This window comes from Gymnoscopelus braueri, assembly GCF_963280865.1.
Source record: "Gymnoscopelus braueri genome assembly, contig: SCAFFOLD_192, whole genome shotgun sequence".
Classification (NCBI taxonomy): Eukaryota; Metazoa; Chordata; class Actinopteri; order Myctophiformes; family Myctophidae; genus Gymnoscopelus; species Gymnoscopelus braueri.
In genome coordinates, this window is record NW_027660362.1 from 98847 (window position 1) to 121931 (window position 23085).

Genomic DNA, 23085 nt, shown 5'->3' on the forward strand with positions numbered 1-23085 from the left:
TGCAACTGATCATTATCAATCATATAATTTGACATTTTCCTTGACTTCAACAACAACAAGAAAAGAACATAGTATAGTCCAAGTATACTGGCATACCAGTAGCATTCAAACAGTATCATCCACATTGCACTTAAGATCAAACAGCATCCATGTGCATTCAAAAAGTCGAAGGAGGTTTTGAACACTGAGAGAACTGATGCTAGCAAGAATGTTAACTTTATGCTGAGATAACAATTTCCATCAGCTTTATGAATCAAGTCCAATATTGTGTACAATCTAGAATCCTGATATGTTGTGCAATATCTTCAAAAAGCACAAAATATGATACTAGTAAATATTGCATTGGGCTGTATAAATATCTGAAAGAAATTGTTGACTCAATATTTCACTATGAGCAAGCACTATGTCATCTAGTGTTAGCATAGGATAGGATCTACTCTTACTGAGATAACCATAACTTGAACTTTTATAAACATGTAAATTCATTGTTGTACATGTTATTTGTCACATTAACATTCAAGTCAGGTCCTGGCTTATATCCTAAATCTTGATACTGCATATCTAAATTCAGGTCGTCTGGAAGCACAAAGGTTTTGTGATAAAATGGCAAACACTTTTCTGATTGTATAAACACTGCTAGATTAAGGATACTGGAATGGATTGTTTCTCTTTTACAAAGTATGAAAGTACCAAGTATGTATACTTTTGAAGAATTGTTTGTTAGTTATAAAGCACATACAACTTTTTTTCCCCATGGTTGGGGACATAAGTCAAGCTACATTTTTGTTAGAGAACTTAGTAACAGAGAAATAGAACAGACCTTTGTTGACAATGTTTTGTTTAAATCGACATCGGTACAGAAACATTCATTCCTTACAATGAAATACACATTACCAATACACATGAAAATATAAAACTATTACAAAACTAAAATATTACTGTTATAAAATTAAAAAATGGCAGCTACAACATCAAAAAAATATTTAAGACCAGTAAGACAAGACCGACTTGAATCAGAACAAGACAAATGGCTCATGTCATTGTAATACTGTCAAGACATTTAGACTGTGAACATCTAAATTAAAGATAATAGGTAGATTGCCTATTAAATCTGTGCACATTCAAGATAAAAAATAGATTTGCATATTTACATATGTATGTGCACAGCATGTTTCCAGCATGTAATATTTCATGTATATTGCATATGAGTATGTGTATAATTATATATATATTTAACTTTTTTTGCGTTCATGACATAATCATCTATTTTTATGACGATTGCAATCTGAGAGAAGACCGGGGGAGGGGGGTGGGGGTATTGAAATTAATTAAATTACTTTAAAAGCGAGTCTTTTAAAAGCTTTGAATAAATGGTGGCTTGTTTATTCATCTCTCGCTTTTTTAGCCTGTATCAAAATGATGAAAAAAAACAATGAAAACGTTTTTTTTCTTTTCTTAAATCATACAAAAAGTGACAAAAGAAGCAGAACAGATATTTAGAAAAACTAAACATCTACTGTTAGAAAAGGTTTTTGATGAATGGTCAGCCCACGCTGGCTTAAAATTACCTGCAGTTTGCTTGATAAAGGTAATGCTTATGTTTGGTACTATGGATCATGTCTTATGTAGAATCCACACATGCAAGCTCATTGTTTTAAAGGTTAGCAAAGAAACAACTGTTAGTAAAGTGCTTGTATTGGTGATAACTAATACAATATATAATTTTAATTGCTCTCATCTATACAACTTTATAAGTAATTGTTTTTGTACTTGTAGAAATCTCTACATTTTTAAGTGGCTATATATATATATATATATATATATATATATATATATATATATATATATATATATATATATACAGTATATATATGTATGTATATGCAACATTTTCATTCTCTCAATTCTCTTAGTCCTGCTAGTTTTTATTTGCACAACTGTCCTTATTAGAAATTTATAATTAACTCTTTCTTGTGAGGTAACTACCATTTGAACGGGCCCGTTTGGGATCATATAGCAATATGTTTCTTTTTCTTTTCTTTTTTTGCGCTGACATTGCTACTATCGATCAACAAAATCATTTTGCATGGCATTACAATGAAAAAAATTGAAGAGTTGAAGGTACAGTAGTTCTTAATGTCAAGCTCAATTCTAGGGACACAGGGCCTGGTTATGTTTCCTATGAGCTGAAGAGGAATACCAAAATGGAGTCTATACTGTACATACATTAATATTCACAGGTGACAATGCAAAAAATAAAAAAACTATTTACTATCACCAGAGTCTGCAATGTATTTTGTTCTTTGGCTAAATTAATTGTGTCATTATCATATCTCTGGACAGCATTCAGTGTGAATTAAGTGTGGTTTGGTCCAGAAAGCACAAAAACAGATGTCAATCTACACACTTAATGCTAAGTTTTAAAACCTAACTGTGCACGTGTTTTCATAATGATCTTATTACTTAGCTTTAACGATGTCCTATTTCTTTTTCCTACCCATTTCAAATATGTATTCTATTTATATATATTTCTCTTAGGAATTCAACGTAAAAGTATATTTCTTTTAAAGCTAAACTTTTTTATGTGACCCCATCATCAGCTAACCTGGTGCATGCATCATAAACCACTGTATTCACAACAAGACAAGAGGTCATTCTCTCTACATTCAAGATCATGTTGAGTTATTGCTATTGCTTTCGCGCATCGTGTTTTTGTGTACAACTCTAATGGAGGTATGAGTGCTTTCTGTCCATAGCTAATCCACTGGATCTTTCAACATCCTATTAGTGAACCTCTCTTCAGCTACAAAATGGAGGGGATGGGGGATCGGCATCTGCGCAGTTGTCCTGGAGTCTCATAGGTTTCAAAGGGCGCGCTAGTGATGGGAGTGAGGCGCAGGGCTGACCCAGCCATTCCCGATATGTTATTCAAACTGCGAGATTTCTCATAGCCAGTCGCTTCAGGGAGTGAGAGTTAAACATTGGATTGAGGCCGTGGGATTAAGGTTTATTTTTGTTTCATTTTTTTGTGTACAGTTGGAATTATTATTGTAGATCATGTCCAAAATGAAGTAAAAGAAAATCATAGTTGATAGGTTTGTACGTTTAATGACAATATAGCCAGGGGGGGTGGACATATTGAGGTTGATTAGTGTTAAATGGTGGTTACATATTACGTATTGAAACATGAACATGAGCGTGTTATCAGATGGTGTACAAATTAAAAGGAGTATGTCAGAGAATAGAACAATTTGAGAGTAAAAAAATGTAGAATGTTGTAAAATCATAACATGTTCAAGACATGTAAAGGACAGACAAGGACAGACATAGAGACAAGACAGGACAAAACAAGAAAATGCGAGTTATGATTCATGTCATTCATTTCTTTTCTTCTTCTCAAAACAGAAAAGCAAACGGTTTTCAAGATATTTAGGATTTTAACACACAGATGGCCAGTTGAATAAAGCACCCAACATTTTACAATATGAACTGAAACAAATGCTACTGTATGTGCAGGTGTTTTAGACAACCATGTGGCCAGAAGCATACAGTATTAGACAACACAGTAGCAAATACACCATGTTTAGATCCGACTCACAAGTGTTGACCAAATGAAGTTTGACGGTTGATGAGCCTAATTAAATACCATTTACAAAACTGGACCATTAGCCATTTTCTTTAAAAAATTGTCTTCAATTTGATTTAGTATTTTCAAAAATTTGACAGAATAAACAAATATGCTGTTGTTGACAACTTCATATGGCCAACACAAAAACAACCTCCCTGCCACATTCAACATCACTTCCTGTTGCCGGTAATCATATCCTGTAATGGAGATCAGTTCACTGTTTTATATACAGTGGGAAACGACACACAGTCAAACAGGGTGCTTCACTGACAACATCCTGCACTGAAAGTGATTCTGAAGCTAAATAAATGATGCATAAGAGGACATACAGCAATACACTTACCGCTTATACCTATGTGTCATTTCCCTCTGTATATTTAAGTGTGTAAACACGGGACAAAGCATGCACATGTTGAACTCCCCCTGTAACAGTGGCCAGAGGTTGTAGTGCCGTGTTGAAGTGCTGTTGAGTCAAGTGTAGTAGGAAACACCATTGGTAGGTAGTATTTGCTGCCCTAACAATGGCGAACCAAGCAAGAATGGGTGGAGCAGCACGGTATGTGTTAACAACTTAAAACATCGAGTCTTAGTGAAACGGACTCGAGTTGCAACTGTACTTGACCACTTTTTTCCGTCATTTACACCAAATCACTACAAGCTCACACGCTTGTGAGCTTGCGGATCTGCTATTTTTGGCGAAAGTTCCCCACAGAATAGGGATGCCGTGGTTCAAGTGGTTAACAATGTGTTAGCAGATCTAATTGAATTTAATCAATCGCAACAATTGCTTGTGGCACACCGAATCACCGATTCATAGAGTGTATTTATGGCCAATCTCCAACCATCTTAAGGAACACAGTCACAGACAGACGACAACAAAACCACACCAATTAGTACAATACGATGACCAATTGCGCCTTCTTGCTGAAATGGAAAACTAGAAACTCCCCTATGGCAACGTCGTGGTGCACAGTGGCAGTGCAACTTCACCACTGTACATTAAACGTCACCATAAATAAAGGTCCTCTCTTTTTATTCCGACTGGCTCAGGCACATTAGTCCTGTAGGCAACTCTGTAAAATATTGATGAATACAATTTTCTCTGGTCTTGCGTAGAAGCAGCATGCCACACGAACATTTCTACAACACTGTCTGCTTGGACAAGCTGAGCTGCTATTCCAGTGCTAAAGTTCAGCTACAGTAGTTTCCCATTCAGAGAAAACCCGAATATTCTTATACACGTTTATCTATTTTATTATTTCGCTGTCTCTGTCGAATGCTATATTCTGATTGGTCAGTCAAGGCACCGTGCGGTTATTTCCTGATAGCAGACCAGCCGTTCTCAATAACAGACCGGTGGCACTGCCTCTGTTTGCGCTGCTATCGGAGCAAAGCTTGTAAGCTAATATAATCATTTTAAATCAATATCCCATGTCAAATTATTGATTTTGTTCATAAGTAGCCATGTAATAAGTGGCATAATGTACAGTGAGGAAGTAGTTATTGGAAAATGAATCCCTTCAGGGCGAAGCAGGACCTCTGCTTTGCATCCGTCCTTTTTCAATAATGACCACCTCACTGTACATTATCCCTTATACAGTAAATCGTCACTGTTGGCTGGAAACCTTGTAAGTCCAAAGCCATTCCTTTATCATTACTATTTGTTTAAGCCATCAAGACCTGAGGCCGATTCTACAAAAATGTCTTCTAAATCAGTAGTTCTCACACTTTCAACATTTTTCAAAAAATGTTCAAAAATAGCAGATGTACAAGCTTGTGAGCTTGTAGATCTGCTATTTTTGAACAACCAATGCTAAAATCCAAAATGACAGATGCTTTCCCAGGTTTTAATGGGTTAGATTTAAATCTCACAAGTTGTGATCGCCTGGACATTCATCTACGAAAATCAAGTTTAAATATGGAGATACAAGGTTTCTGCCCGGCAGCAACAATATACAGTAAATTCCCCCACAAGACTGAGAGATGCTCAGGTCGCACTTAACCCCAACCCCATATTATTCATTATTCAATAGTCGATCATGTAGATCGTCTATTTTTGGCGAAGGTATTTAGTTTAGAGTGAAGACAGGAAGGGGCCTATCCGGTCGACTAAGTAGCCAATAGGGTTTAAGTGGTTCACTTATCTGTGTTTTAAGACATTTACCATTAGTGATAAACATTGTAGCAACATACCGTTGGATCGCCATGATTCACATATACTTTTTGATCATTTTTTACAATATTTTCCTATGTGTATTGTGTACTTAATACAGTCAAAATACGTTTTCATTTATATTTACAACGGTGTGAATCAAAGGGGCTGTTTAATATACTAGAGTATAGCTGACGAAGGCCACAGAGGCCAAAACATTGTATTTTTTTACCACTGCATAAATAGATATATTTTTCTGGGAAAATTAAGACAGTGTGCGGACCTTCTCTCTCTCTCTAGCCGTTTAATATACTGACATTTAAATTTTAGAAAGCAAGTTAAATGAATGAATATTCTACTTTACTGTTAAAACAAGACCTAAGTGACAACTACTGCAGTAAATTCAGTTTGGTTTGAACTGGTAGGGCCTTATAGACATTCACATTAGAACACTGGCAGTGTGTTGATAATGTAAACTACTTTTAAACAGTTTCAAGGTCTTAATCACTGTAAATGAACAATCTTCTTAAGCACCAACACTTCAGCACTTAGACTTGGAAGGATGGCCCACATGGTTCCAATAATTCAATACAGTGTTGTTTTCCAAACTGTTCTGCTAATGTTCAAACAGCTCATTTGAGAATAATTGAAAAGTTACAAGTTACTCTCAGCTGATGGAATCAATACAGTCTTGGACAGGATTAATTCTCATCAATGTTGTTTGCCAGCTTTTGGTTCCCTTTCAGCACTAAGAGTATTAAGGATTTGTTGTGCACTACCTTTGACTAATGATGACGAATGCCCTCTGGGTTTGAAGTATGTATCAAACATTGCAGTGCTCAAAAAGCAGGGCTGGGGAACCCTTCTATCAAGCTTACGCCAATAGCTTTTTATACTACCCAGCAATTCCTTTGGATCTTCTCTCGGTGCTAAGCAGATATCAGCATGCAGCATGCAAAAAAATGAGAGAGGAAGGGAGAAAGAGGAAGAGAAAAGGAACACACGGCTCACTTCCAATGAAATCTCAAATATATATAGCTCAAATCTATAAACCATATTCACATGACGGCCATTTTGCTCTTCAGGGGGTGGGAAATTAAGCCCTCCGAGTATGACATAAGAATAAAATGGCCACCGTGTGAATATTATCAATGATGTTTCTAAAGACTAAAATCCAAAATAAAATTCTTAAGAGAGCATAAATCTGGCTTTTGATTTGATTACTTTGGTGAAATTGCTCCTCTGTATTTGACCCATACTAGGGAGCACTGACCAGCCACAGCGCAGCGCTCGGGGAGGCCCTGTTACTTATAACATACTGTACTGTAAGTCCTTTTATATCCAAAACGAAGGCCTTCTTGCTTATAGTGTGTAAGTATGGATTCTCATTGACACTGTTGAACATACAAATAATTTGTATGTCAAGTGGAACACGAGAAAAATATCACATGTAAGTTAAGCTGATGAAGCTGATGAAAATCAATGTAATGAGAGGAAGATAATTGTCATCTGACATTTAAATGACATGTTTGGTCAGCTACAGCGTAGCCAAACGTCATTGATTAAGAAATCATTTGTTTGTGCAGCTCTATGTGGCAACCTGGATTCAAACCTGGGGCTCCCACGTGGGACACCAACCATCTACCGCTCAACCAGAGCTGAATCCCGCTTGCCCAAGGGAGATGTTAGGCTTCTGGTTTTCAGACAGCGCTACTCTGCTCTAGGCACAGTGAATTCTCAAGTGTTGATTTAACGCAGAAAGTATAAAAATGGCACCCAGGTGATTTTTTTTTTTAATTAACACTCAAGACATTGCTGCGTAAATAGTCACAGTTTTTACAATCCGCGACTTACTTTAAAGAATAAAGTTATTTTAACCAATTTGTATTGTACCGCACAACTACTGTACAGTACTGGCTGACAATGTCAACAAAGTTATTGAATGCAGACGGCACACCGGATTGGACACTGGAGGTGTCTTTATTGTAGTTCGGACATTGTCGTGATTAGGCTACGTCTCTCTGTTGGGACAGATGTAAAACTTACAGACTGTAGCTTTAAGCGACAGAGCCTGCTGCAGAGATAACATAGATACTGTACCAACCAGACTTATTAGATGATGCAGCCTACGAGAGGGTCTCCTCACTACTTCACAGCAAAATCACCAGAAGGCTTGGCGTTGAGCAAGTGCGCTCTGGGATTCCCCATCAGGGAAAATAAGTAAGTCTCCCTGTCAACCGTGGTTGATGTTGACATAATATTACCTACCTAAATTCGCACTTAATTTACACTCTGGAGGGTGTAAGTACCTACCTACTGTCAGACTTTTGTTACATTTGCACTGCGCTGGCGGCCTGGGAATGGGATGGAGAATGAGTGTTAATCACAGAGGGGACAAATGGTCTGAGGGGACTACTCTCACACACACACACACACACACACAGGGACTGAGGAAAAAAAAGGAGAAGTGCAAATATTCGGGCCAGATTTCTCACCAAGAAAATACACAGACAATGTACAGGTCTGATGATGGAAACAAAGGACAGAATTTGAAATTTGCGCGTGTGTGTGTGTGTGTGTGTGTGTGTGTGTGTGTGTGTGTGTGTGTGTGTGTGTGCAAGACAAATTAGCAACTGAGCCATCTACGTTATGTTGACATTCCTGTCCATAAATGCATAACATATCATATAAAAATTCTGTAAAGTTACTTTTTATAAATTCTAGTTTTACTGTAGGCAGCGTTGTGTGAAAGACTCCATTCCAATGCTATTCTTGAAACCAGAAGGTTATGGTGTCATACTGTATCATATTCTTACATGAGATCGGCAGCTTGTTAAAGATGCCGTGTGCTCCAATTACATTAGATCTATTGATCGCTTCTGGACCACAACAGAAGCCACAACGTTCTACTACATGCCTGGGATGTCTTTAGAGGGAAACACCACAATTGTTCTTGTTAATTATATTAAGTTATTAAGTTGTTCAATATTTCATACATTTACATACACTATACATTGTTTCTAATCCGATTATGGTACAAATCTGGCCACGGTTGACATATTTGCAGAGTGTTGTGATGAAGAGACACTGTGAAAAGTACAGTGGTATTAAATGCAGACAGGTTAGTACACATGCACGCACACACACACACCCTACAGGAAACAACATGGGCTACAAAGACAGTACAATGAAACACAGGATGAGGTTGACAATTGTTGATATGATATGAAACATACTTACAAAACAAAGGCCCTAAAAGATCTCAAAAGTGGGTTAATGGAACTTAATTTATTTCAGTTATCCAGCCTTTGAATATAATCTGCTGCTTCTTTTTGCAAAATCACTCTAGAAGACTTGACTGTTGTGTCTAGGAAGTGAAATCTCTCCAACTAAATGTCTCTGCACCAAACACCGGATAAAAAAAACGGAAAAAAGACTACCTTTCATTGATAATGAAGATGGACGTACTGTATACTGCATGATACTACCGTGATATGATTCATATTAACAACTCATTGACTGCCACTGACGTGTTTTGACGTATGTCAATCCAACGCCCACAACGCCAATGACGTCTTTTGACGCATGTTCAGTTTTTACACTAGATGGCGCTCTTCGCTAACCTATGAGTCACCATTTGACTCCCGGTGAAGCAGGAAATCGCAAAAAAAACAACCACATTCACTCCCATTCTAATGGATTTGGAAGAATGCCCTTTTCTCTGCTTTCTGTTGCATTTTGGCGAAAACAACCTACATTCAACTGCCAATAACTATTAGCGATTCGACGATTTTTCCCTCGGATACGTCTTTTAAAGCAATCGGTGGATGGATCGTTGTGAAGAATAATATTCTATGATTTTTCTAAGGTTAGTGAAAACGCTCTGAATCGCTGGCAAGGTCGGCTATAGACAATGTTTTACTCTGGCGGTTAATGAGTTACTGTAGGTCTGGGGGTGGCTATAATAAAATGGCCTCAGTGAATTTTTATTCTTGTGGGCATGCATAATGATATGCATAATAATTAGAGCATCAACGCCTACACTCCATAATATGTGTTGGACTGAGTTAGGTTCTGAATCCTTTAGTGAACATCCTGAACCAGTGAGATTTCTGGCATTTTCACCACAGCAAGTGCATTTTTAAAGGACCATACTGATGGTCTGGCATATTTAGCCCATTGACTAGGACTCACCGTAAATTCAACATTACTGCTGACCATTTAAAAAAACATTGAATATGGAATAATAAACAGATTTTTCTCATTTTAAAATTATTTCTTTCAGCTGATAAACCAACCGTCAAATTCTCTGCTTCTGCTGCTGATTCTGTTTGTATTGTAAGAACAGACGTTTGAATTTAGTTCATGAATCAATCATCAATCAAGTCTTTCTGCACTTTAACATGCATTAATAAACCAACAAAATAAATGCTGATAGAATTTTGTTGAATAACTAATCTCAAGTATAAGTTTTACCATACCGAAATGAACACAGAGTGTCCTCCACAGAAATCAAACAAACCAAGCTATGCTTTGGGAAATGGACATCAGTAAGACTGGGAATAATAGTGAATGAGCTAAACATGCCAGAACAACTGGTATATCTGTTCCAATCTTTTGCTGGTAATTTCCTTCCCTCCTTTATCAGTCCATTTCTTCAAAGAAGGACAAGGGATGATGAACTGAAAGTAGAGAAAACTAATTGTACAGAAAAACTCAAAAAGACAGAGACAACCAAATACACCTACACAAAACACAAAAAGACATTACAAAAATATATATATGATGCACAAAAATGAAAAGAATGAAAAAAGGACCACATTTGCCCGACCAGACACATAACAACACAAACATAAACAACACTGATGCAGAAAAAAACACTTCACAAACAATATAGAGACACAATGTCAGAATACAAAGGACGGACATTAATATGTACAGAAAAAAAGAAGGGGGAAAAGTACGCACTTGTAAACATCAAAACAGACACAAAGAACAAAACAGAGACAGACAGAGAGAGAGAGAGAGAGAGAGAGAGAGAGAGAGAGAGAGAGAGGGTACAGAAATAGAGGGAGTTCCCTATAAGAGAAAGAGCTTATTGAACAAGGTCTAAAGAGTGATAGAGAGCCGACAATCAGAGGCCTACTGTAATTGACTGCTTGACCTTACTGAACCATGCATATTTCATTTGGTGCGTAAGGGGTCAAAATGGACAAAAATCGAAGAGAGGTCATAAGTTGGCAACGACTTCTAAAGCACTTATCTACAAAAATAAAATAAAAAAGAAGCATACAAGAACCATTGTTCAGACAATAAGAGAATCCCTTTTTAAAAGACAAGAACGTGCTGTGCAGCTGGAACAATGGCTAACAGAAAGCCTATTGTTGCTCATATATCATACTCTCTATCTCTTTTAAGAACTACATGCCATTAGTGACATTGACTGGCCATCGTTGTCCATTATGTATTAATAGAGCTACATGTCATTGTCGTTGCGTCTCGGCGTTTAGAGGTCCTGTCTCATGACTTTTTAGCCTGTTTTATCCTAGTTTTATGCATTGTTTTTAACAACGCTTTTAAACTTTGATTGTTTGATGGCCATACTGCACTATGGTCGAAGATCACCATCAATAACCACTGAAATCACTCACTATCCTGCGACACCGGTACAACTGTGTACTCCTGCTAGACTCGTTCAACGCAGTGGGTCCCTATTCGGGACCCTTGTGTGTAAGTACCGCTCTGGATCTCATCCTACCCGTGTACAACTATAACATCTATAACATCTGATCAACGCACTGGACTCCTTTTGGAGTCCAGGTGTGTAAGTAGCCTTCCTAGCCGCTGCTAAACTGCTTAGCCCTTGGCTAACAACAACACCATTAGCTACCTATTGGACTGTGTACTGGCAGTTATTTTTCTCTCCATAGATGTCGCCACTTACCGCAGATGAATCCGAAATGGTCACCTTAAGGTCCGAGCTCCAGACCATTGAGGGAGTCCTGAAGGATGTCCTCCGGAGGAAGACGCTGCTGCAGTCCAGGCTGGACAAATTGGTTCCGAACGGACCCCGCTTTTCGAGTCCTACTCCGGGCCGCTCCTGGACCTCTGTCGTCAGGAATGGGAGAAAGCGATCTCTTCCCTGGTTCTCTCCTGGGGGTGCCGATAGCCCCATTCCACTGACCAACTTCTTTACTCCACTGGCTAGTTTACCCGAGCCACAACAAGCTACCCCGGAGCTAACGGCTAGCAGCGAGCTAGCTGTGGCAAATAGGATGCTAATATCTACCACCGGGCGATGCGTGAGTAACGGGTTGCTACCAGACCCTTTTCCGCCAGCTGACTATCAGCAACAGGTCTTCTCCAAATCCAACAAAAAGCGTTCCTGTCCCTCGACCCCTCGAGTCCACCATAAACGCTCTCGTCGCAGAACCCCCTCGCCTCCTGCTGTCCGTGTGTCCAAGCATGTCCCTACTACTAGCGTTGTGCAGCTTTCTCCCCCACTGCCCAACGGTCTGATGGACACAGCTGTGGACAATCGTGACGTCACGAAATCTAGTGACGTCACCATCGGCAAGGAAATCCCAGCAGAGACTCCAGTGTCTGTCCCAGCTGCCAGTATCGTTAATGGGGGTTCCCCCAACGACGCGATGGACACAGTTGCTGCGGAACGTGACGTCACCAATGCCACCGTTGCCAATAATTTTAAGGACAATCCAATCTGGTCCAAACTCTCTATCTATAAGGGAGGATGCAAGGACAGGCCCCCAGAAGTTGTTATTATTGGTGACTCTATCATCAGAGCTGTTGTTATTCCGGGTTCCATCACCTATTGTCTCCCTGGTGGCAAAATCCATAATCTCATTGAATTGGCCCCTGTTGTTCTAGATCGTCATCCTACTGCACATACTCTCTTTGTTCATGTTGGCTCGAATGATGTTCTAAACAGACTTTCGGTCAAACTCAGGGAAGATCTCGAATCACTTGCCACCACTGTACAGAGCCTGGGCAAAACATGTGTCTTTTCTGGCCCCATCCCAGCCCCCTCAAAAAGTTCTGAACACTTTAGTAGACTCTGGAGCCTGCATGAATGGCAAAAAGCCTTCTGTCACGCTACTGGAGCTGGCTTTGTCAGTAATTTTGACAGGTTTTGGACCAGTAACCACCTGTACAAACGTGATGGCCTGCACCTTAATTCAAAAGGCACCAATCTATTAATCACTCACTACATCCAGTTCATCGCTTGCAGCTCCAAGTGACATGCACCCCAGCATGATCCCACTACTGTAGCTTTACATTGCAATAACCATGAGCATCTCCTTTTTGGTCATGCTGACTCCATTTCCCTCTTCTGCCCTTTGTCCATCCCTGTTCTTATCAGGACCAGACTCTCTTCACTCAACAACATCACCCCTCGTACAGTCACTCCATCAAACCTCACTCACATTCACTGCTTACCTATAGCTCCTCCTATTAAGTCTGTTCCTTTTAAAATTGCTTTAATTAACGCTAGGTCAGTCTGTAACAAGCCCTTCATCATAAGAGACTTTTTTAACTCTCATCACCTTGATTTCTTATTTTTAACAGAGACTTGGCTGAAAGAAAATGACAACGTAACTGTGAATAAGTTTTGTCCCGCTGCCTGTAGAGTTATAAATGCTCCTAGGCTATCTGGACGTGGGGGTGGTCTAGCGGCTGTTTTTTCTAAACAATTTGCTTGCCGCTCTATGGACATTGATAATTTTACTACCTTTGAAGCTCTCCTGCTTAAGATTGGATCTGCTAATCCTCTCTTTATTTTATTATGCTATCGCCCACCAGGTTCTAAAAGCGAGTTTTTAACTGAATTCTCAGAATTTTTATCATCGGTTGTCATGAAATTTGATAACTTGATTGTGACAGGAGATTTCAACTATCACATTGACAATCCCTCCGACAACTTAACTGATGAGTTTATCAGCCTTACTCAATCGCTAAATCTAATTCAGCATGTGTCTGGGCCAACGCATGACCATGGCCATACACTGGACTTAGTTTTCACAATGGGCGTGAACCTCAATAATCTGTGTTTGGGTGAGTTCTTTCTCTCCGACCACAAATATATCCTTTTTAACATAAATGTTACTGTTGAGACCCAATCCATCATACGCTCCATCCGCTCCCGCACTCTCAACAGTTCCTCTGCTGAAAAATGTTGCTCTGCTTTTTCAGCCCTTAGCAACAATGTAACAGCTCCAACCGCCACAAATGACCTCGTCTGCCATTTTAACAATTTATGTCTGTCTGCCCTTGATGTAGTTGCCCCCCTCAAAATAAAAAACAAATGCGCCGTTAAATCATCCCCATGGATGAACGATGACATCCGCAGCCTAAAAAGGGAATGCAGAAAGGTAGAGCGGCAGTGGAAAAAGTCTAAGGAGACAGTCCATTTCAATCATATGAAGGAACTGCTGTCTGCTTTTAATCTTAAAATTGAGGATGCAAGATCGGCATATTTCTCAAATCTGATCAATCTTAATAAAAATAGGCCAAAAGCACTTTTTACCGTCATTAACACTCTGGTTAACCCAGCCATCCCCCCAGTTCCGGTCTTCTCTGACGATGATTGTGAACAATTCTTATCTTTCTTTCTGAACAAAGTTGACAATATTAGATCCAAGATAATACCACCTAGTACCACCATAGTTGACCACCCTCCTCTAGTCCCCTCAATGTCCCAGTTTAACATGATCTCCTTGGATGATCTTTCACCGATCGTGTCACATATGCACCCCTCATCTAGTCCTGTTGACATCATGCCTACTGCACTCTTAAAAGATGCTTTTGACTGTCTAGGCCCCTACTTTTTATCCATCATCAATAGCTCCTTATCCTCTGGTTGTGTGCCTGATCACTTTAAGCATGCCATTATCCAACCACTCCTAAAAAAACCAAGCCTCGATCCACTAGTTCACTCCAATTATAGACCCATATCCAAACTCCCGTTCATTTCTAAAGTATTAGAAAAGGTTGTCTGCAATCAACTTTTACATTTTCTAAATAACAATAACATTTTTGACAAGTTTCAGTCCGGTTTCCGCCAGAAGCACAGCACTGAAACTGCACTCCTCAGAGTCTCTAGCGACATCCTCATGAGGGCTGATGTTGGTGAGTGTTCAGTGCTGTTGCTGCTCGACTTAAGCGCAGCTTTTGATACAATCGATCACTCCATCCTTCTACATAGGCTTCAACAGTGGGTGGGATTAAATGGGTCGGCCTTGGAATGGTTCTCCTCCTATTTGTCAGGGAGAAGTGTGGCTGTCGCTGTTGACAGTTATGCGTCCTCCTCAGCTCCCTTGACATGTGGTGTCCCCCAGGGCTCCATACTTGGTCCAGTCCTGTTCTCCCTATATATGCTACCCCTTGGTACTCTCATTAACAGCTATGAAGGTATGTCATATCACTGCTACGCTGATGATACACAGCTGTATCTCTCATTCAAGCAAAACAACCTCAGTAAACTCACAGTCATGCATGACTGTTTAACCGGCATTAATAATTGGATGGCACAAAATTTCCTACAACTTAACCCAGATAAAACTGAAATACTCATCATAGGCCCCGAGTGTAGCTCAGATGCAATTCGGCTGTCCCTTGGTCCATTGGCTACTAATGTAAAACAAACAGCAAAAAACCTGGGTGTCTTTTTCGACAACCAGATGAACTTCGAGTTCCATGTTAAAAAGGTAACTCAGTCATGTTTCTACCATCTGCGCAACATTAATAAAATAAAATCAATTATCACATCTCAAGACCTGGAAAAAATCATGCATGCATTTGTCTCTTCCCGTCTTGATTACTGCAACGGACTCTACACCACTCTGAGCCGTGCGTCACTATCACGACTTCAACTAGTACAGAACACGGCGGCCAGAATTCTCACCAACACTAATCGCAGAGCACACATAACACCAGTGTTAGCCGCACTTCACTGGCTACCAATTAGGTCCAGGATAGATTTTAAAATCTTGTTAACCACCTATAAAGCTCTACATGGGCTAGCACCACTTTATATTGCTGACCTACTGCCCCCTAAGGACAAGGTGAGGTCCCTCAGGTCCTCTGACAAAGGCCTTTTGAAGATACCCGCGTCCAATCTAAAAACAAAGGGTGACAGGGCCTTTGCAGTAGTTGCTCCCACACTGTGGAACGCCCTTCCCCTGGCATTAAAAAATGCTGAGTCGGTTGATTGTTTTAAGAGAATGCTTAAAACACTTTTGTTTCGTAAGCACTTTGTCATTTGAAGACCTGACTCACATAGGTCAATGCTTTTGTTTTTATCCTTGCTGTTTTGTACTTTTCACAATTTTTTTTTTGTACTATAATACCCTGTTGTTATCTTGTTAATTGTATGTATTTTATGTTCCATTGTACAGCACTTTGTAACACTGTTTCGAAAGGTGCTTTATAAATAAAATTTACTTACTTACTTACTTACTGGCCATTGTGGTTTATTATGTATTAATAGAGCTACATGTCATTCATATGACATTGAATGGTCATTGTGGTCTACAGAATATACAGTAGGGAATGCATTGATAGGCATAGACAATAACCTCACTGTAAAGTATTGAAGAATCAGTTTCCAGGAAAGGATGAAGAAAGATCCTATAGAATCTATAGGATCTTTCTTCATCCTTTTCTGGAAACTGATTCTTCAATACTTTACAGTGAGGTTATTGTCTATGCCTATAGTATAGATCCTTGTTTACTGTCCTCTGTCCAACACCCAAGACTGTGGAACGACTAATAGGATTAAGGAGTGCTACAGCACCCCAAAAACACGCACACTGCCTTTAAAAAACGTGATTAGAACTTGGAAAATGACCTTAGTACCACCAATGTAGCTTTTTGAAAGCTGGACTCGTATTTTATGTTAAAGAGGGATTTTTTTCTGGCACTTATGCTGTATTTCTTTTTATAAGAAAGAACCATTGAAACAGAAAACTGAAGGAATATCAAGGATCTCTGTGTGTAGGGCTTGGACTGCTCAATGCTTGCTTACCTTAAGGCAGCATCGAGGCAGTTTTCAATCAAGTCTGTCATTGAGTCTGTCTGGTCAGTCAGTGTGTATACTGTAGGTGCTTCAGTCACCAAGTGCAGTTTTGTGAACAAAATATTATTTGGACTTTCATCGAGGTCTGCACAGTACAAATACAGTACATAAAGTCTTGACCTTTGAACCACACTGGGCACTGAGAACACAGTTACATGATCAGGGGAATAGCACTTCTGTTCAGACCCATAACACGCCCACAATGCCACATACTGGAAGCCAGCTTTGTAATGCATTTTTTCATCAAATTGGGACCGTCTGGCTCAATGAAAGCCAGCAACGGCTGCAAAACGTGCTCTTTGTTTCGGCGCGGTATGTGCCATAGTGTACTATCCAGTGACCTTTAACAGCTCCCAGCTGACCCCAGTGACCTTACACCCCATTGTTCTACACTGCATTCAGTGTCACAACCGTGACAATCAAGGCAGGCCAATTGATCTATAGAAAACACTTGATATGTACATATTAGGTATGCATATTCTTGTGCACGTTCGGCACTGTATTCCGGATAGGGCTTCAGCTACAACTTTCTTTTTGCTGAAAATATACTTTTTTTTATTTTCAGCTGAAAATAATAGTCAATGATGACTTAAGTTGGTCTGCGCATGACAACACGTACATATCATATCAAGCACTGCAATATAAAACTATAAAACTATTTTTTATTGATTGATTTGTTTTCCGAATTCTTTCAAGAGCCCTAAAAAAGAATGCATTGAATGTCGCCAGGGTTTAGGTCAGTGAGGCCAAGAGAGTGACACAAAAAAAGTAACAACACCACAAAAAAAAAAAAATACACCAAAGGAAATAAAAAAAATAAGCCACACGACAAAATACGAACACAACACTTAGACGGCATTGAGAAGGGACAGGGACACGGTGTATAAGGAACATGTAAGAATGAATATAAGCCCACATACAAACGCGTGATATGACACAACCTGAAGGGAGAAAACAACAACACACAGGCACATCAGACAACAACAGGACCCACTGTTCTCTTCTTCTTCTTCACCGCTTTGTTTTTGTTGTCGTTTTGTTAAATTATTAGTTATTAACACAGGACACTCACTGCAAACCGCATGAGCTCTGATACACACACGCTCACTAGCTCACACACACTGCTGCATCGGTTGACCGTTATGCATTAAGCGGTCTGAATCGGCCCACAAGGGCGTACTCAAGAAGAAAATGCTGCTTGAAGTGCCTGCACAGTAAAATCGTCAGTCTTAATGTAACTCTGAGCGTGCGAATGTAACCAAATGGACCTGTAAGGGTCCATTTGGTTACATTAACACTCAGTATTTTACTGTGTATTCATTTACACATGAACGCCCTAACCATTACGGACACAGTTCCCACTGTAGTCCCCGATTAGTTTCCCCATAACTCTATTTTCCATCTTGTACATTTTGTATGAGTAAGTGTTAAGCAAGCATAATGGATGTTCAGTTAATTGCAAGATTATCGTTGAGTTCATAAAACTGTTATGAAGCACGGCTACAGTATATATAGCCCATAGAAGTTGGATGGTTTGGCTGGATAAAATATCTTGGGACTGTAAATATATACAAAACGAAGTGCTATACCCAACCTTAGCACAGCTGTTGTTATCGGCCACCTAATGTAAAGTAACACTTAAAATTCACACCACACTTTCAGTCACATAGAAGACACTTCAGAGATGATACTTAAAACTCCACTGAACATAGAGACACGACACAGTGGACACAGAGGCGTATGTTTGTGATTTGGAACCATGCACGCACGGTGTGTGCGCGAATGTGGGTGTCAGTGTTTAAAGTGTGGGTGTCAAAATGTCACCCGCGAAAACCCTATTTTTCAAGTGAGCAGCTGCAAAACATGCTACGGTATGTTGTGTTAGTAGGGTGTCATATTTTCCTGTAGGTTTTGATCAAGGTTCGACTAGGCTAAGGGCTCTGTCTTTTATTAAAAGGTTTTGGTGTTACCTCTGTTGGCCTATGGTTTGATCCAGGAGGAGGTGGAGTTTGCATTGAGGTCCTGCTGTAACAGAGACCCTTCCATCTTATACCAATCCTCAGTCAGAGGGGAGTCTGGGCTGGCTGCCGAGGCCTCTAGTTAGTTGTTAACAAGGGGGGGGTTTTGGAAGTTTGGAAGGTGTGAGGGAGTGTTTTAGTGCAGGTAGTTGGTGGTGGTGGTTGGATTGCAACAGTACAAAACAAACAAACAAAACGGTTAAAACAAATGAATTGAGGTGCCAGGTTTTCAAAAAAATAAGCACAAGAGCAGACCCAGGGGAGAAAAGAAAGGGAAAGGACGGACGGGACGAGGTGCACCACAAAGGAAAAGAGGAGGGGAATGAAGATATTGATTCAAAGACGGGGCAGAGAAGAAAAGGAGCAGGGAGGTGGGGTTTTAGGGGAGGAGAGGAGAGGGGAGGGGAGGGGGGGAGCATCACAAGGGGGAGGCGGGGCGGGAGGGGGAGGTTGCAAGACAAAACAAAACAAAAGTTAAGGTAGGAGGAAGGGGAGAGAGAGAGAGAGAGAAAGAGAGAGGGAGAGAGAGAGGGAGAGAGAGAGAGAGAGAGGAGGAACAGGGAGAGAAAAAAAAGTGATGAGAAGTCAAATTAATGCATGGTTAACTGTCTTGAGTCCAGAAGACAGAGAGAGAGAGAGATCATTTATGAGCATGAATGAATGTGAGCAGATGAGACACATAAAAAACTCCAAACAAATCCAGACTGCATGGAGAGATGGACGAATAAACACTCTGAGACAGAGCTGAGAGATATGTAGACAGACGGGTAGAGGGACAGAAAACCTGTGACAATTGTCCCCTATCAACATGGCAGCCATTTTGCTCTTACGTCATAGCCGAGTATGACATAAGAGCAACATGTCCGCCATGTGAATACGGAACAACAGAAATAAAAGAGATGATACCGAGCTGTGATGGAAACGGAGACAGCATGGATGTGAAGAGGTGGAAACAAACAGAGCAGAAGAGCTAAAATGTACCGTCTGCGTGTGTGCGTGTGTGTGTGTGTGTGTGTGCGTGCGTGCGTGCGTGCGTGCGTGTGTGTGTGTGAGTATACGCATGAATGTTTCATCGTTACCTCTGAATGGGGCCTCCTGTCACGTAAGCATAGCTGCGGCTCCCACAGTTCTTATGCTAGATCTATAGGCTCTCATGTCTAACTGATTAGTTGACAAATGTTCCTCTCTCACCACGGATGAGGAAATAACGGGAGTGTATCTCATACTATACAGTGCACTTATCTACCCCGGGTTGCAGAAGCCTGTTTAGCGCATACATTATCTGAACAGAGGGGGCCAGTATGGGACCCATTATGTCTCTGACGTCTTTGCCGTGTGGCTCGTGTCGTATACGTAAGCAGTGCGTGTTTAATACATCTATCCCCTGGTGGGAAACGTACCTTTCCGCACATTCCCATCTGTGGCGCGGAATTCCCTGGGGTTGAGCAGGAAGCAGGCGCGGTCCTGCTGGTAGCGTTCCCGGGTAAGACCGGCGGCGCCACCTCCTCGCCCGGCGGGGCTCCTCTCGTCTGGGCTCAGCAGCACCTGGTCGATGGCGGGGCAGTCCTCGTTAGCCAGGGCCGCCGAGGCCGCGTCGCCGTTCTGCTTGGAGTCTGGAGGCGGAGGGTGGCGGGAAAGCGTAAGAGGGGCACATAGCAGAATCACAGCCAGGGTGAAGGGACATGGAGAAACACCAGTGGTGGAATGTAACTAAGTACATTTACTCAAGTACTGTACTTAAGTACAATTTTGAGGTATTTGTACTTTACTGGAGTATTTCCAATTTAGTAGTTATATAAAGTACATTGTTGATGTACCGTATATTCACTTCATTCTTATATTCATTGTTGAAACCATAGATATATTCACTCAAATATTCAGTGCTGATACACTGGACAGCATATTCAAATGTATATTCATTCATATGCTTAGTGTACATTTGTGTTTATTAGACTGTTCATATGTTCACTCATTTACTCATTCAGAGATCCTGTGCAGATATCTAAGACCAAAAGCTCAGCTTATCTATCCTGGGTTGGTTCTTGACTCTTACTTGTACCTCTCCTGTGTTTCATTCTCCCTTTTTTTATCTTATAGAAACCCAAGCTATAGATTTCCTGGTAAAAAAAAATGGGTTCCTGTTGTGCTATATTTCGAAGAATTGGAACGTAGAACAAGAAGACATGGAACATAATTTATATCAAGCTACTGTAATGCCAAATCAGGTTTAATACAATGTAACCACCCAAGAAAATACATTTGTGAATAGACATTTTGGTGGGACAATTACTGAATTAGCCTCAATTGAGATTTTATTCAGCCTGGAAAAAGTGTTATGACATTTGATTCTCCAACATTTTGGCTCTGTGATATTTAATGTTTGTAAACTGTTTCAGAGATCATGAACGAGAGTTGGTGAAGGACGTCAAGGCTGCAGGGTGACTAGACTTAGACCCAGCTGTCATATCTAATCTGACATGAGCTCCTGCTCCAGAAATCTACAGACAAAACCTACTGCAGGAAACTTTTATGGAGGAAGTGTGGAGTAACGCCAGACAGGGAGGGATGTTCAAAGTGCTTATGTAATAAAACCCCATTATTACTGGCCCTCTGATGACTTAAGATAGTAAAAAAAAAAACATTAAATGTACATTATTGCTGTTAGTGAAGCCTGGTGTTCGGGCATGGAAAATGCAAGCAGAGAGCCAAATCATCCTCCTAATTTGAGTCACAAAGAATATGTGAAGTCAACCAGAGATGAGATGCATTAGTCTGTTTTAACAGATAATTGAGTTCATTTTCACTGGCGTAGTGTTTGTTCGTCACTGACAGATGGGTGCCTCAAGGCGACCGTGGGCCAACAGTTGATCATAAATTACACATGACTTCTGATGGGCCAGCAAGAGTGGCTACAGAAGAAACAGTGCATCACTTCTCGACTGCGCTACAGTACCTCCACCGCCTGTCTCTTGAGACCCTGACTCAACCCTGGCTCTGCATTTCCAGCCATATCCTATCCAGTCACCACTTACCTCGCAGAAAAAGCCTGGCACACTTCAGAAAGGCCTAACATTGGGTTGATAACAAACTTAGACAATGTCACGGATGCCCACTGAGAGATGGGGCCCTCTATTCACTAAAATAAAAAAATAGCTCACCTCTGTTGATCTCTATGATCTCCTCTTGGGCGAGAGGGCAGTCACCCCCTAAACCTTCGGACCCGATCACACAGCCTAGGACATTTCCCAGAAGCCTTTGCGGCGATGCAGTAGCCATTGCCAGGGCATCCGGTTTACAGTAGTTGGGGGAGCCAGGTTGAGGCGCTCTCGGGATGTGTTTGTTCTTCTTCTTGGGAAGCTTCTGCTTGGCCATGGCCAGGGAGTAGTACATGCCGAAGTTGTTGACAATGACTGGCACGGGCATAGCGATAGTCAGCACACCGGCCAAGGCACACAGAGCGCCCACCAGCATACCTGACCACGTCTCCGGGTACATGTCTCCGTAGCCCAGCGTAGTCATGGTGACCACGGCCCACCAGAAACCAATGGGGATATTCTTGAAGTTAGTGTGGGCACTGGCAGTGGGGTCATCAGGGTCGGCACCGATGCGCTCAGCATAGTAGATCATCGTGGCGAAGATGAGGACACCGAGGGCTAAGAAGATGATGAGCAGGAGGAACTCATTGGTGCTGGCTCGGAGGGTGTGGCCCAGGACACGGAGACCGACGAAGTGGCGGGTCAGTTTGAAGATTCGGAGGATACGGACAAATCGGACCACGCGGAGGAACCCCAGGACGTCCTTGGCAGCTTTGGAGGACAGACCGCTGAGACCCACCTCCAGGTAGAAGGGCATGATGGCGACAAAGTCGATGATGTTCAGGTAGCTCCTGAAGAACTCGGACTTGCTCGGGCAGAAGACGACGCGGAGTATGACCTCGATGGTGAACCAGATGACGCACATGCCCTCCACGTACATCAGCCAGGTGTCGGTCACCACTTCGTACACGATCTCCTCGCGGGTCACGTTGCCAATTGTGACATTCTCCGTCTTGTTGTAGATTGTGTTGAAGGCCTCGTGCGTCTCCATGCAGAATGTGGAGATGGAGATGAGGATGAAGAGTAGGGAGCCAAATGCCACATACTGTTGGGAAGAAAACAGAAGAAGAGACAGGGTGTAGGAGGGTTGGGAGGGT

At 41.1% G+C, this 23085-nt stretch overlaps 1 protein-coding gene across 1 annotated transcript in view; it reads right to left on the reverse strand.

The window, feature by feature from the left end:
• The window catches only part of LOC308081625 (voltage-gated potassium channel KCNC1-like), a gene marked incomplete at its 5' end in the record, with an annotated part of 33923 nt that overhangs the window by 8783 nt on the left and 2055 nt on the right, over window positions 1–23085 (reverse strand). Inside the window, 3 exons of the mRNA XM_080457986.1 lie at window positions 18846–18971; window positions 20294–20506; window positions 22052–23033. Of these exons, the coding sequence (XP_080314112.1) occupies window positions 18856–18971; window positions 20294–20506; window positions 22052–23033 (1311 nt within the window). The 3' untranslated portion in view covers window positions 18846–18855. The remainder of the gene's footprint in view (window positions 1–18845; window positions 18972–20293; window positions 20507–22051; window positions 23034–23085) is intronic.